The sequence below is a fragment of the Monopterus albus genome, unplaced genomic scaffold (genome assembly GCF_001952655.1).
Source record: "Monopterus albus unplaced genomic scaffold, M_albus_1.0 scaffold31.1, whole genome shotgun sequence".
Classification (NCBI taxonomy): Eukaryota; Metazoa; Chordata; class Actinopteri; order Synbranchiformes; family Synbranchidae; genus Monopterus; species Monopterus albus.
Window position 1 is genome coordinate 5,546,213 of NW_018127911.1, and position 16,213 is coordinate 5,562,425.

General features: G+C 38.8%; 1 protein-coding gene across 1 annotated transcript in view; it reads right to left on the reverse strand.

The window, feature by feature from the left end:
• The window catches only part of dnah5 (dynein, axonemal, heavy chain 5), a 96,386-nt gene that overhangs the window by 77,355 nt on the left and 2,818 nt on the right, over window positions 1-16,213 (reverse strand). Inside the window, 11 exon segments of the mRNA XM_020596903.1 lie at window positions 364-390; window positions 1,141-1,356; window positions 1,598-1,720; window positions 2,595-2,702; window positions 2,864-2,977; window positions 3,159-3,335; window positions 3,805-3,942; window positions 4,326-4,544; window positions 5,580-5,752; window positions 6,024-6,108; window positions 6,366-6,500. Of these exon segments, the coding sequence (XP_020452559.1) occupies window positions 364-390; window positions 1,141-1,356; window positions 1,598-1,720; window positions 2,595-2,702; window positions 2,864-2,977; window positions 3,159-3,335; window positions 3,805-3,942; window positions 4,326-4,544; window positions 5,580-5,752; window positions 6,024-6,108; window positions 6,366-6,500 (1,515 nt within the window).

Genomic DNA, 16,213 nt, shown 5'->3' on the forward strand with positions numbered 1-16,213 from the left:
TGCCAACTCATCAGGAGCATGCCCAGATGTTGTCGGTAGTGCATACAGGCTTGTAGGGCCCATACACACTTCTGAGTCACATTATGAGTTGCTGTGATGAAAGTCATACAACTTGGATGAGCCTGTGATTTCAGTTTTCAGTGTGATTTTGAATCCAGTTCTCCATGGGTGATGTTTTTGGTTTCCACTGACTGTTATATGGTTTTGTTCAGAACAAATTACACAATGCACATTAGTAAAGGTTTTCAACATGAATAATTTGCTCATCAAGATCCAATGTGTGATTTAAGTGTTCCCTTTAATTTTTTGAGCACTATATGAAAATAGACCATGCATTACTAGACCACTGCAAAGAAACATTACCTCCCATTTTCCCTGCATTTCTGCAGTCTGTACAGCAGAAAGGAAGCAGGAAGCAGAAACAAACAGATAGCTCACATCAAAATACAGTCAAGTAAACATCTACACTGCAATGCATTCAGGATTTCAAGTGTTAATTTGTATGACCCAAGGCAATGCAATCTGACTTTGTAAACATAAATAACTATTTCCCACTAGAGAAAAAGAAAAGGCCTGAAGCATTATGTTAACAAAGTCTAACTTACTTTTGGATGTATACAGTACTCTCCTGAGTTGTACTGACAGTTTTTCAATAAATATAACAAATATCCGTCAAAGGTTTGGACACACTTTCCCACTGAAATGAATGGGAAAAATGTGTCCAAACATTTTAATTAATAAAATCACAATGATCACCACATCAATTCAAAATTCATATACGTCCTTTTTCTAGATTTACTGTGCAATTTTTCTTCTATTCAGCAAAATCCTGTAATACCTTTATAACAAACTGATAATGAATTGGGATATCAACTGTACACTATATCAACACATTCAATATAATGTATGTACTAGAGATGCTGAGGTCTTGTACAGTATGTGTATTATTCATACAAGAGCTGTCAAACATGTTCTCTTCATCGCTGTAGCAGGCTTACATTTGCCATCCACGGACATATTCCTATATCAGTGAATGGCAGAAGAAATAGAGGCTCAGCTGGCTAGCAGTGACATTTCATCAGTTAATGGAATGGGTTATAAAAATGTCTCGACATCATTCAGCTCTAACTGTATACCCACTTGAAACCTGGTGGCCATAGTCTCCAGTCCCTCTATCTTAGAGTCCTGCAGGGCAGAGTAGGTAGCAATGGTGCCAAACATTTCCAGGATCTTGTTGAGCCGCCGCTGGAAAGTGTCAAACTTCCCAAAAATGTACATCTCGCTGAAGTCAAACTGTCTCTCTGAGGGAGTCTGTTCTAGCTTCTCCTTAGTTCTATGGAAACACAGCTGGTACTCCTGGAGGATATAGTATGACAAAATGTTCATTTCCTCATATCATGATACTGGCCTTGTCTCCACCTAGTACTTATCACATTTTAATATGTCTTGTGTAGAAGACAAACAATATGCACAGATGTTAAATTGATATAACCACAATATTCCAAAAAAAAGAAACAACCTTTGATAAGAACATGGTTAAACTAGGTAGATAGATAAATGATGTATTCTACCATATACTGTAAGTGTTGTCAAGTACCTGGTTTAGATGGATGGCAGCTTTGATTTTGTCAGTAACAACTTGCTGAGGCTGGTCCCAGATTGAATTAGAGCCACTGTTAGTGATATAGGCCTTGCAGGCTGTGATCATCTGGTTTGTCACCTGCAGATATTGATATGTTGAAATTTTAAATATGCATTTCAAATTGTTGTGGACCTAAGCATCTTGAGACTATACATATATAGTTGAATGAATGAATGCCACTTTCGGCTTTTTCCCATTAGGGGTCGCCACAGCGAATTGTCACACTGACAATTCGCATGTTGACATTTGGCACGTGTTTTACGCTGGATGCCCTTCCTGACGCAACCCTGACTCAAACCCAGGCCACGGCGGCGGGAGTGCTGCACCCTAACCACTAGTCTGTCTGTCATATGTAGCTAAAGTAGTTAAATATTAGTGTACATATCGTGAGCAAGGATGTCAAAAGGTCAAAGGGGCAATTGGTTTGAGTGCTGTAATATTATTTATTTAAGTTTCTTCCAAGCATGTAAAACTATGAAAATTGATATTGCGAAAAACAAAATTGATTTGACATTTCAACCAATACGCATAAGACATCACAACATTCCAATAGTACATGCTTGAAAGGGAGTAGGAAGAAGTATACACTTATCTAGTCCTACCCCCTTTCTTAGACCGGTGGTCGGTGAATTATGTTAAAACAGAGTGAAAGATAAGAATAGTGCACAAAGGGATTTAAAAATGTTCAATTTTTAATACCCTGGTGTGCAAATTAATATGCTGATTTCAAAACCATAGATGTGAACGAAACATTAATATAGCAGTGACCTTAGTTGCCATGTTTCAATGCTTCATTTCATTTTGTCTATAGAAACTTGAAAAGAGCAGATCTCAAATGGTTCAAATGAAGATAATATCCACTATAGGCAAACTGCTTTGCAGAATTCCATTGTTGATTACAATGTAATTCTCTTTATCACTGTTGCACTGGTGAAACAGCAACCACCCATACCTTGACAAAAAGTGATGTAATCTTTTCTGACGTGTTGTAGTAGCGAGAAATACTGTGAATCATCCTGATGGCATTGATCAAACCTGGGATTGCATCCACCATCGATACCTAGGGTTAAACAGAAACTATAGTTTTTCTGTATTTGTGTAATTGCATGCATTTGAGGTACATTTTCACAAATTACTGTATGGACAGTTCAACACAGTACATATGGACTGCTTTGAATTCAGACCACTTCATCTTTAAAATGATTCAAGTGTTTTTCTTACAGGGTCACTGTTGTAAAGAGGGTCACAAAACTTCTCTAGGCTGTAGAGGTACTTGACATTGTCTTTGGCCTCATTTGCTGCATCAGTAATCCTAGCGTCCAGCTCCCGCCATGACTAGACAGAACAAACCCTTAATGCATTTTCTGAGAGACTGTTTAACAGCTTGTCAAAACGTCCAGAAATTAAAGAATGAAACACCAATGTAATGGGCAGATGAAATTTTGTCAGAATCCAGTGCCCTATGAAGCAGTATATAGTCACTAAAACCTAGCAGCGACTGACAGTCATTTCTGACCTTAATAAGTTTAGATTTGGCCATCAGGAGCACTCCCAGGACAGCTTTGACATCTGGGCTCTTAAGCTGGTCCAAAAGGTAGTTGAAGCGAGACATTCGTTTCTTCCAGTGGTCCAGCTCAGCTCGAGGGCCGAGGTCATCAGCTTCCTTTCTCAGCTGGTCACTCTCAGCTAGAACCTGTAGAACAAAGCTGTTATTCACTAATGAAGCCTCATTTCTGTAGTTTTCTTTCCCTGATTTTGATATATTCCATTTGATCATTTTATTGTTGTCATTTTTTATCTGTCCCCACAAGATCTTGAATTAATTTTGATCATTACGCGTTTGATCTGTGAGAAATAACTAGAAAACATATCAAAGTTAATATAGGGGGACATTTTAAACATTCTTTGCTCCAGCTTCATTAAATATTTAACACATATTCTATCAAATATTGGTCTTACATTGAACCTGTTCAGCTTCACATGATATACGGGATAAAGTCATTTCAAACAAAATTGGATCTGAGATTAATTCTGTGTCAAAATTTGGCTGCAAGCTAACACGCACAACAGCGAAGAGCACAACACTGCAAGAAGTTTGATAATAAATAGTAACGGTGATGCGTTTGAGGACAACTTCTTACCTGTTACATAACAATTCTCACCTGTTCTATCTGTTTGATCCACACTTTCATGCAGGCCTCTATCTTTTCTATGGTCTCTGTGCTGTTGGCTGCTGCCATGTAGTCTGATGGGCCTTTCAGCACCCGCAGGTCCAATGTGTCACATTCTTTCAAGGTAACCTGGAGAAAAGCCATGGCATGGTTTATTTTTGCTGCTATGTTTGTTTGTTTATGTCTGTGGATGTGGGTGCTCACAGAGGCTTCTGCATTAAATGTATTTTAAATTGACTGGTTGTTCATGGAGTTCCAAGACCTTTTTGGTTGTGGTGCTCGAAGAATTATTTCAGTATCTTACTGGTTTAATAGAACACATTACTGTAATGAATGTAATATTCAAACAGGCTTCTCCATATTAATCTACATCATTGTGTTTTTTCTAAGCAACACATAGGCTACCAGGTAGTGGCATGGGGTTGATATCTAGTTGGTGCACAGATATTTCAATCTGCTGTTTACAGGGTGTTTTATAGCTGTCCTGAATGTATCCAGGGACTGTTCCCTACCTTTTCTTGAAGGCTCTCCTGTGCTCCAGCCAAAACAGACACAAAGCTTTCCAATGATGATATGAAGTCCTGTTTGACAGCCTCAGCCTGGGGACTGGCCAGCTCCCCCCAGCCATGGTTCATCTTCCTCAGTGTGGGGATGAAGATCTCAGAGAGCAACTGCTCCACACCTTTTAACAGACCCCCTTCTGTTGTGTCCAACATATTGAAATTGATGTCCTAGAAAAGAAAGGTACAAGCATATCCAAACATCAAAAATTCTGCAATATTTTCTGAATCTAACAGCTGACTGTTTAGAGGCTCTCTCGAGAACTAAATCATATTAAAGGCTCAGATATTTGAGATTAAAATCTGATAGGTTCATACTGAATGGTTCATATTCGAAATGCCAGCACAGCAGTAGATACCTCACATCACTAACTTAAAAATAAATAAATAAGGAGCATCTCACTTTAGTTGATGTAGCTAAGATGTTAGCAAACAGCATGGATGTATTTAACTGCCTGTGTCTATAACATAGTAATGTGTCAGTGCGCCTTTATATTTCACTCCTTTATGCTTATCCCTCTCTTTGCTGTGAGTGTCCTATAGCAAATGTCCTTTTATCTGTGGTGGTGATTAGCTTTGCTGCTGACAGCAGGTGATCATCAAGAATCAATAGCCTGAACTGCCTGTGGCATCACAGTACTACTGTCAAACTGCAGCCTCACTAGCACTGGATGAAAAGAAGCTGTCTTAACTGACATAATTTATCACAGAAATTGACAAAGTAACTTCAATTCAAAATAATTTAGCTGTAATTACAAACCTTGTGTTACAATGAGAGAATTAATCTGTTTCAATAAAATCCTTATAATGTGGAAATAATAACCTAGTTAATACTGCAAGGTATTCAATCTCATTACCCCATTTTCTTGTTTTTTTTTTTTTTGTTTAAATATGATCACAATACAGAATCGCTTTAAAAGAGATAACAGCATACAGACATCAGGATTTCTCTTTACCTCTTCAATTTGGTAAATGTGCATTGTTGATATTATTCCCATGTATGGTGATCAGGGACAGTGATTAGATAAAAAAGTTGACAAGATTTTCCAAAATGTCCATAACCAAGGGCCAGTGATGATCAAATAGGTGTTCATAAAATGATTACAGTTTAATTTTATTTCAAATCCCTGATCAACTTTCACTTACCCTAACATAACCTAATGGCCCCATGTCTATATATAACAAAAACAGTGCAAACTGACTCACTCTGTGTATGTTCTCAGAGGTGACAGCCTTAGAAGTGTTGGCTCTGGTGAAGAAGACACACACCCCAGTAAGCGCCACATCCCTCCCATCTGTCACAAACACTTTAGACTTTGTGCTGTGACCAGGCTGCTGGGCAACAAGCTGGGAGGATGGAGAAACCGCTGCTGCTGCTGCTGAAACAAGGAATTGTTCATACGGTAAAGACAACACAAGTCATAATCAGAATCAGCTTTGACTTCTCACTGTGATCCTGACAGTGTGGAAACTGTATGTGAATTAAATAGCAATTGATCGTGGTCATCTTATCAATTTTACAAGTGACACGACTCATCACAGAGATAATTACTGTATGCACCAGATTTAATTTCATCATCATGTGTTACAAACAGTTAGTGTACATGTTTAATACATTTTCGGTATAGTGAGAGTACATTTTCTTGTTACCTGCTTCAATGGGCACAGTGTCCTGATAGTAGAACATGAGGTGTGAAAGCCCCTCAGCCACAAAGAACTGCTCCATGCGGTCAATCTAAAAAGATGAAAATAAAACTTTCTGCACAATCAAACACAAGTCTCCCAAACTGAGCGACACTGTGTAACTGCTGTAGCACCTGCTGTAGATGTGTAGTCCTGCATAGTACAACCATGGTCAAACACTGAACTAAAATAGTTACTCCGACCTTAATCCTAAAATAATTATGGAAGTAATGTCATATCTATAAGAATACTGATTATGTCTTGCAAATGCTGTCAAATCTATTTGTTTTAAATTTGACTATGAAGTACCTGATTCCCCTCCAGTATGGCATCTTCCACATCAGCTTTCTCCAGCCCCAGGCATGAAGCCACAATGCTGAGGATGTAGTCATGTCTTCCATCCAGCTGGGCACGCTTAGCCTCACGCTCCTCTTTCAACTTTTGCTAAGTCAAATTTAAGGACATATGCAATGTTAATATCATACACTGTACTTTTAAACTAAATAAACTGGATATAACATAGCCATGAGCTATTGTTGACTGAGTGCTGGTAGATGGTTAACAAATTGAGTCAAGCTTTGGTTAGGTTAAATTCACAGATAAAACAGACACACACATATAGAGCAGTATACACATACACAACAATTTTGTACTTTTCCATGACAGGAGCCCATAATGAGTCAAGCCATCACATGACTAAATAGAGCATAAAGCCATTCACTATATGTCACTGTCTCTCTACTCTCTTCACACCCTGCTGAATACTAGAGAATCCAGGTGCTTTAGTTAAAATGGCTTAACTGGGGACAGTTTCCAGCAATGTGATGGGACAGTAAAATCAACCACAGTGCGTTGCCATGTTCTGCTGCTTAGTAACAAGGTCAGCCAATAAATTACATGACTTGTTGTTGCAAGGTGTACCAGCTACAGGGTGCATTTAAATTCATTCATTTAACCTTCGTCTTATGTGTCTGGAATTTAAACAGGAGATGACAGAAACATCCCACTGCGACTGCTGTGCTAAAAATAGAAGCATTAAGAGCTGGAGGCTGTTTAGACAATTGTTAGCAACTGCATTAGATTTTAAAATGGAGAATGCCCTAAGGTACCAGTCTGCCTCTTATCATGATCTGTCTTCCTCTCCTCTGCCCTCTCTGTGTTTCAAAGTACACATCCATGTAGTTTATGTATTTACCACATAGAACAGTGATTTTACTGTACTGTATGATAGCCTTATCCTTATGTCTTTTTTCTTGCCAACTGAAACTGTTATTAGTAGGGTGGAGGTGGAGCACAGGACATGATGGACATGCAAGCACCCTGGGCAAGTCCGCACAGACTGTACTGAGAATCAGATTGGGAATCGATGTGACAGACGTGAGGGAAAGATCAGACAGAGTGCTGAATAAAGTGCTGATAAAAAGAAAAGAAAAAGATGTCACGTCCAGAAGATATTAAGGATGATTAGACATGAAGCAACAGAGAACAAAAGAATACATGGGCAAAAAAGGAGGACATGAAAACCTGAGGAAAATGATGAAAAAAAAAAGAAGAGTGAAAGAGAATTAAAGACAGGAAAGAGATCTGTGCAGTGTGGCAGGATGAAGCACACTTGGTTATGAATCATTGGGTAAATGCTTGTGTTAAGATCACTGTATTAAAATAAGGGGGAATCATCTAAGGGTCACATGAAAGGTTTGCTTTGAAGAGTGCTTAAGATAACCATCCCCTGGAGGGTGTGTTGTTATACTGCCCAAAATAATGTTTCAATAGCAGCTTTAGTGCTGTGGAGGCTACGTGACACTACAGTGATGCAGTTTTATTGCCTGGCAGATGGTTTGGTGTGACAAGGTTTGCATCTGACACCTGTATGCCTTTCTTTTTAATGTGTTTTGAGGGTGGGTCCTTTGTTCGGTTTTAGTGTAAAATACAAGGGGTTTGACAGTTACTGGTCAAAAGACACTAGCCCCTGCTCATTCAATGTTTTCCACCTCACATTTCTGTATAAAAGGTAGTGTACCGGAATTGGGGGAGGGGGAGGTCGATGTTGACCCTCCAAAATGCTGCAATGAGAGGCAGTGTTTTTGGTGAGATGAGTTCAGCCCATGGAACAATGAGGAGGGCTGGAGGTCCGTGTGTGAGACAGAAAGAGAGCAGTGGTGGTAGAAAGAGCTAGAGAGTGAATGAGGAGAGGGAGCTGTGTCAGTGAGAAGAAAGCAGCCGGATGTCATGACAGGCATCACACTTCTAGTACCAGGATTCCAGCACTTGTGTCAAATGAACACATGGGCAGCAGTTTGCCATCTTTTTGAGTTTAGTGTGAAAGAGGCTTAAGTTTTCCTTCAGTTTTTCTGAGACTTCGCAACTCTCAAAATATAGAAGAAGAATTTCCAGCACAACAAAGAGAAAAAAATATATCAAGAAAAGGAAGGCAAAAAGACAAAGGTGGGGAAATGAAATGAGGAAATCAAAGAATGAAACAGAACATTGTGAGAGGTAAGGACCTGAGGAGGCAGGGGAGTTGTACACAAAGAAAGAAGGGAAAAAAATCTATAAATAAACCAGGGTGGTTAAGAGTCACAGTATTGATTCTTGTTAGCTAGAGCCTGGGGGTTGGTTATGAGAAGACTGAGTGAGGTAGAGCATGTCAAGAAGCTCACAAGCTGCGTGTGTCAATAAGGTTAGAAAGAGCAGTAACTGTCAGTAACTTTAAAAGAGTTCAGACAATATCCACATCGACATGCAAGTTAATGAATCAAGGCAAATAGCTTTTTTCCAAAAGATCCAAATAATGTCCACCTGAATCACACACACACACGATCTAATAATTAGCCCTCTCAAAAAGCATTGCACTATTCGCCATGCACCAACAAACTACTCTCAGGAACCGAAGCTGCAGGTCACTGCACATTACTGAAGCAATGACAGAAATGTGCACACACATTCATATTTAGCTATTCCCATGACACAAACAGAAGCCAACACTGACAGATCCAAAAACAGCTGCAACATTAATAGCTTTCATAAGCAAGCAAATCCTCACCCTGGGATAAGCTATGGTGAGACTAACATTTCCTATAATAAACAAACTGGGGCTGTTGGAATTAAAGAGAAAGCAGCTGGGACGAGCTGCCTGCTAATCCTCAAACAACCATAAATAATGACTTGGTCATTTTTAATCCAAATCTTCTGGGGAACAACACACACTGTCAAAGTCAACACAGTAGTTGTAGGTCAGGTTTGTAGCTAGTTTTGCTCCCACACTGGTAAATGAAAGAGTCCATCCAAGCCTGTACTTGGCATAATAAATTAGAATTATCTGAATGCATAAAGTAAAACAGGACACAGATCAACACACACCACCACCACAACAACAGTGCTGGATGATTTCTCCTACCTGAATGACTTTGGAAAGCATCTCTTTCCAGACCTGCTTTCTAAACACCCGCAGCATGACTGCTTCTTGCCTCGCCGACTCAAACCCTTCCTCTCTATAACCTGCTATCACTTTCTCATCTACATATAAACAGTGGAGCCGTATACTCTTGCCCTCAAGGGGGTTAGTCTTATCAGGTTGTCAGTGGTGCCTATTCACCCACCAGAGCTGAAGCTTCTTTATGTTTAATCTCCATTCCTCTTAGGGTTTTCACAACCAGTTGTGAATCAGAATATACACGGTTCTCTATGAACTGTTCAAATAAACTGAAAAACATTATCTGAGTTATACACACACACACACACGTGCATCAGTCACTTCTGAATGATTACCCCCATACTATATCCAGCTAAAGACGCAGGGCAATATGCAGATTCTGCACACCCAAACTAACATTCAGGAATGCGTACACATGAAAACACACTGATACACAATGGCTACAGAATCTCAGGTATCACTGTAGCAAGCTACAGTAGAACATTAGAGCCTAGCTGTCACTTCTGCTAATAATGCAACTGCAAGTGACAAACCAGTGCAAATATGTGCTTAAGGGTGGCTTCTGTGTGAAGCTCATCGACACTACATGTTACATGTTGCTTATGTCACCTGATCATATGGACTATATGAATCTAGTTAAGGACAGTAGCTATGAACCTACCTTAGAAAATTCTGTAAAAGCCAAATTGCAGGGATGTTTCACACAGTTCCATTTACATGGATAAGGCTTATCTTATGTCTAAACTTAAGGCCAAACCAGCGACACGACCAGTCAAGTTTAGGCGTTTACTAATTATACTGAACTTGTAATTAAAAGATCAATGTTTCGCCAGCAAAAGTAGGAAAACAGCACAAATTTCACTTTCAGTTCTTTCATGACACACTTGTGATTCAGTCTACAGTACTATATAAAATTCATTTTTTAAGCAGACTAAAGACACACTGCAGTGATTTCCAGAACATTTACATCATTTACTCTTCTACTTTTCTGATTTGTCTGAAATATGACAATATTGTACAGTATGACAAAAGCAAAACCAATACAATGCCAGAAAAGCAAGAAGATAGGTCATTGACCTCTTTTGACCTCTACCTTGGTGCGTCTGATCTGTACAGTACTTCCACCTTTATGTGTTTGTTTTGGTGGTAACATATTGAGATAAAAATATAACCCAGCAAAATCATGGTTTGCCTTTTAAGTTAACTAAATGTTGTCAGATTTATAATTCATAAAAGTGTTGTTTCAGAGTTCCAGTAACTTATAGAAACAGCTCAGATGTTTTTTTTATTTCCAAAAAGAAACACTTTAATGAGCCATATGAATGTACTGTATAAAGGGCATTTCAAATGTTTTCTCTGTGGTACTATAGATTATTGCATAAAGTACATTCAGGAGAAAGTGAAACTTCTCCACATGAATGTACTGTATAAAGGGCATTTTAAATGTTTTCTCTGTGGTACTATAGATTATTGCATAAAGTACATTCAGGAGAAAGTGAAACTTCTCCACTGGTTTCCATAGCTCAAGTCCAGTCCAGTTGTATTTTTTATAGCCCAATAACACAAATTTCCCACAAGGGGCTTTACAATGTGTACAGCATAGGAGACCTTCTGTATTAGACCCTTAAATCAGACAAAGAAAATTCCCACCTCAAAAAAAAAAAAAAAAAAAATTATACACACACGGTAAAAAAAGAAAGGAAGAGCAACAAAAAAACCAGAAAGACAAAGGAAACTGCAATAGATGATGTATGACCAAAACAGAATAAATACATCAAATTATGAATACAACAAAAGTGTATGGGGTGGCTGTGGCTCAAGAGGTAGGGCAGTCGTCTCGCTGACCAGCAAGTTGGTGGTTCAACTCCCGGTCTCCCCGCATGCCTAAGTGTCCCTGAGCAAGACACTGAACCCCGAATTGCTCCCGGTGGCTTGATTAGCGCCGTTGTGTGGCAGCTGTCGTCATCGGTGTGTGAATGTGTGCGTGAATGGGTGAATGGTGGTATGACCTCCCTGTAAAGCGCTTTGGAAAAAAGCGCTATATAAATACAGTCCATTTACCATTTTACCATTTATATACACCAATGTTTTCAGATGAGTCATTACTGCTTGTTGCAAGAATGCATTACTTGTAGCACAGGAAAACATAAATAAAACCCGTGTTCAGAGTTTTCCCTTGTTTTTGCCTTCTTGAATTTTTCTATTGGTTATGTCTGAATCTTGAAGAATTAATGATCAATTACATTTGGCCAGATAACCAAGAAGCCAAGTTGCCTGTAACTTCAGAACTCCTGGATCACCTTACCTTGTTTTGATAGCGTGGTTTAAAATGCATCATCATCAGTGGCAGCCTTTCACGGTGACACTCCTAAGTCATTATACCTTCTTAATTGGCTTTGCTTTCCATGACATTAGAGAATTACAGCTTCCAACAAAGATAAGATAAGACAGAGAACATGGCTTGGCTATAGTAAGTGAGCAATCAGCCTTCTTATTTGCCAAGTGAGAAAGGTTATGGCCCTGGAATCATGAGTGTTGCTATTAAAAGGGGGCTGCTAACTAGATAATGCAGTGTTGGATGACCATCTGTCTGCAAAGCAATTATCAAGGCCCTGCTCACACCTTACAAGTCTATTACAACAATGGGATAGAGAGAAGGGGATGAGGGTGGGGGCATAAAGGTTATTAATATATTGGAACGCAATCAGTGGATAACATGTTGAGAGATAAACAATTTTCACAAATGTAAACATGCATAGATATATGCAAAATGGCCTCCAACAAGACATTTGTTACCCTCTTCTAGGACAACAAGATTTACACACATAATAAAACCCTCTTTGGATATTGTATGCACTACCACTGCCTGCTAACCAGCTTAGCAGTCACTATAGTCCGTGACTATAGTACTAGCTTCAAAGGCAGCTACAGAATGAGAATATAAGTGGCATTTGTCTTTTGGTTATGCTTGTTGCAAAACTGTTTATGCATGTAGTATGTAGCATAGGTCAACAGTTACATATGCACACACAAAATGCCACCTCAGACTCTGGATTTGGACATTTCATAAATTACATTAATACTTAGGAAAAACATTCTTATGCTGGACTGTAACGAAAATAATTAATTGCAACTCTAGTTGGGAGTCCCTAAACTTTCACCCAGTGAGCGCGCGCACACGCACACGCACGCACACACACACACACACACACACACACACACACACCTCCTGTCAATTGCTATTAAATCCCACCGTGACTGTGACACCCAGCAGATGAGAAGCACAGCTCTCTCTCCTCATAGCTCTGACTGACAGCTTGATTTTGTAGAAATTACTGCAAAGCTTTGCATTTAAAAGCAGCTCAGTCATTAATTTTTCACCATCCCGTGGCTGATTTTCTATGTTGGACCAGCTGGTTGTGAGCTGCCATGAAACAGGAGAGTGACTGTAAATTATAAATGAGTGTGGTGAGATCTAAAAGAAAAGACAGACAGTCTCCACAGTTCTCTCCAAAGATGCTCAAACTGACACAGACATGGGGAGCTCAAACAAAATGTTTTAAAACTACACTAAATTGTAGCACAGTATGTCTGAGAAGCCAAGGCAGCTGTGAGATCTCTGTATTTTGACTTGCACTGCATCTCTTATTATTGGTCTGCTGTCTGTTTATATTGTTTATTTCTCATGTGTGTTTGTTACAAGTGTAAATGGTGTGGTTGGGTTTTTCCTCTTGTGCCTTTGTGTAGTCCATCCCCCTTTTCAGATCTTCTTCTAGAGAGGAGCACGCGTGGGTTTCTTTAGCAGTACCAGGAAGTTGCGTGTCCTTCTGGACCATGTTCTTCATATGTTTAACTTATATAATCGTCCTTATCCAAATCTACTATGTTGTTCTATTCTGTACACACAACATCTATTGTGTGTCTGCCTGTTGTTGAAGAGGGATCCCTCCTCTGCTGCTCTTCCTGAGGTTTCTTTCATTTTCCACCATTCAAGTTTTTTCCTTGTCCCTTGTAAAGTTTATAAAGCCTCTCGAAGCAAATTTATAATGTATGATATTGGGTTCTACAGTAATACAGTAGAGCAACACAAAGTAATTGGGTCCTGAATTGTTGACTATGATGCTTAATAATGAATAGTGGGAAAATGTTAATTCATACATTGCCTGAAATGTCTGTGCACTCTGTCTTCCTCACATCGCAAACTAGCAGCAGTACTACACAAGAGAACTAGATCCTAGGACATATGAATAAAATCTGACTTGACACAACTTCCCAGCTACACGGTGACACCAGTTAGTGTAAAACACTGAACTTTAACACCAAGCACAGCTGAGTTTCCAGGTCTTGATCAGGGGCAATTTGAGGCATTGACCTTTTCCCACAGACAACTGACTGTTCATTTAGCAAGCCTTGTATCAGGTCTGCAAAGGCTTTAAGTAAAAGAATATCAATCATTATTTGTCCAGATACTTGCAATACACCAGGTTTATTTATTTAGACAGGTCACATTCACCTTTAATACTGACTGGACTAATAATAGCACAGTTCCACATTAACTAGAACATTAGGAGTTCTAGATGTAAAATATAGATGATTTATATTAAAGGTTTGATATGTATTAGTGGTGGACAAAGTACTCAGATTGTCTACTTAAGTAAAAGTAGTAATAGCACAATGTAAAAATACTCTGTTACAAGTCCTGCAGTCAAAGTGTTACTTAGGTACAAAGGTATTCACATCAAAATATACTTGAAGTACTAAAAGGAGAAGTAGTCATTATGCATAATGGCACAGTTCATATTAATGTATATTACTAGACTAATGTATATTATTAGACTATAATTATTATAGTTGACGTCACCTTTAGTGTTACAGCTGGTAAAGGTGGAGACAAATACCTTACATGCTTATAATTTGAACTTAGTGGCTCATGAAATCCCCACTAGGGATTAATGAAGCCTTATGATTATACTGCATTTTGTTTTATTAATCTGATTCTGAGACTTGTAACTAAAGTTATCAAATAAATGCAGTGAGTAAAACAGTATTTTCAAAATGTGGTTAAGATGAAGTATAAACCAGTAGAAAATGAAAATAATCAAAGTACAGACAGCTCAAAACCATACTTAAGTTCAGTACTTGAGTAAATGCACTTAGTTACACTTTACCTCTGCTTTATAGAACACCATTGTAGCCTTCTGAGACTAATCCAACATTATAGAAATTAAACTGTGAACATACTACCATCTAGTGGACTGAGGCTTGTAATACAACCAACCCAAGGTATGGTTCTGTAGGTTGTGCTACTGCTGAGAGAACAGCAAGTCTAATCATGTATAGGTTACCAGAACAATTATCAAGAGGGCTGTGGGGTTTCCAGCTAATACTTATATTATATTTTTAACTGAAAACAATTCACTCTCCAAACTCCATGTGCTAAATAACTACCTGTAGCAATTTATTTGTGTACCCTATAGTACTAAAGCAAAGAATGCCATTCTATTTATTTTAGGGGGAAAAAACTGTAAAAGGTGCATTAACTAAGATTTTCCACATTATTTGATAAATCAAGTGAACCTGGGACAGGATGTAGTCTCTCTCTGTTACCTTAACCCTCTCCATGACACTCTGCTGCTAAAGAGTCTAGAGAAATCTCTGTAATCAAGAGCAAGGCTGAATCACTAACCTTTGGACCCTGATTATGCAGTGGAAACATCACTGCATGGGCTCAGGAAGACCTAAAAAACCACTGTCATTGAGCACAGGCCATTGCTGTGTCCACAAATATAAACACTTTACATGCAAAAAAATGTACATTAGTGCACATGGCAAGGGTAACCACCACTCTAGGTGTGATATCACCACTACAGCTCCTGACTCTTTCTCTTCATAGAGACCAATGTACAGTGTTTCTCAATTTCAACCATTTTAACAAATATTCAAATCAATTTTAATCTTTTGAAAAGTACAAATGGAAGTTAAAAGTTTAATCTACAGCAGGTCAACATCATCATCAGTGGGCTGTGGGCGTCCATGACCCTGTCTCCAGTTCACCATCTGTCCTTCCTTAGACACTGTTGGTAGGTACTAACCACTACAGACCAACAACACCCGCCAAGACCTGTAGTGTGGGAGATGCTCTGACCCAGTCATCTCACACAGTTTGGTCCTTTGTCAAAGTCACTCAGATCCTTATGCTTGCCCATTTTTCCTGCTTCCAACACATCAACTTTGAGGACTGAATGTTCACTTGCTGTCTAATATACCCAACACACTGACAGGTGTCACTGTAACAGATAGTCAGTGTTATTCACTGCACCTGCCAGTGGTCATAATGTTATTGCTGAAAGGTGTATATGGGCTGTGCATTGGCAAGAATCTGGTGATATGATATGTATCACAATATGTAAACAAGGCAATACATTGCAATTTTTACAAAAATTTAAATAAAAAAAAAAACATAAAATAAGCAACACACCACCATATGCATAAACTCTCCTAAAAAAAATTAAGCTTTTTTTTATGCAATCAGAACAGTATTTGCATTTGTACCAGTCCGTGTAACAGCCCAAAACATAGCACTATTTGGCACTACTTAATACATTCAATACTGTGTTTTTGAGAAATAATAGTATGGTAAAACATAATATAGTGATACTCCAATGTATCGATATTTTCATACACCCCACATATACATACACACACACACACACACACACACACA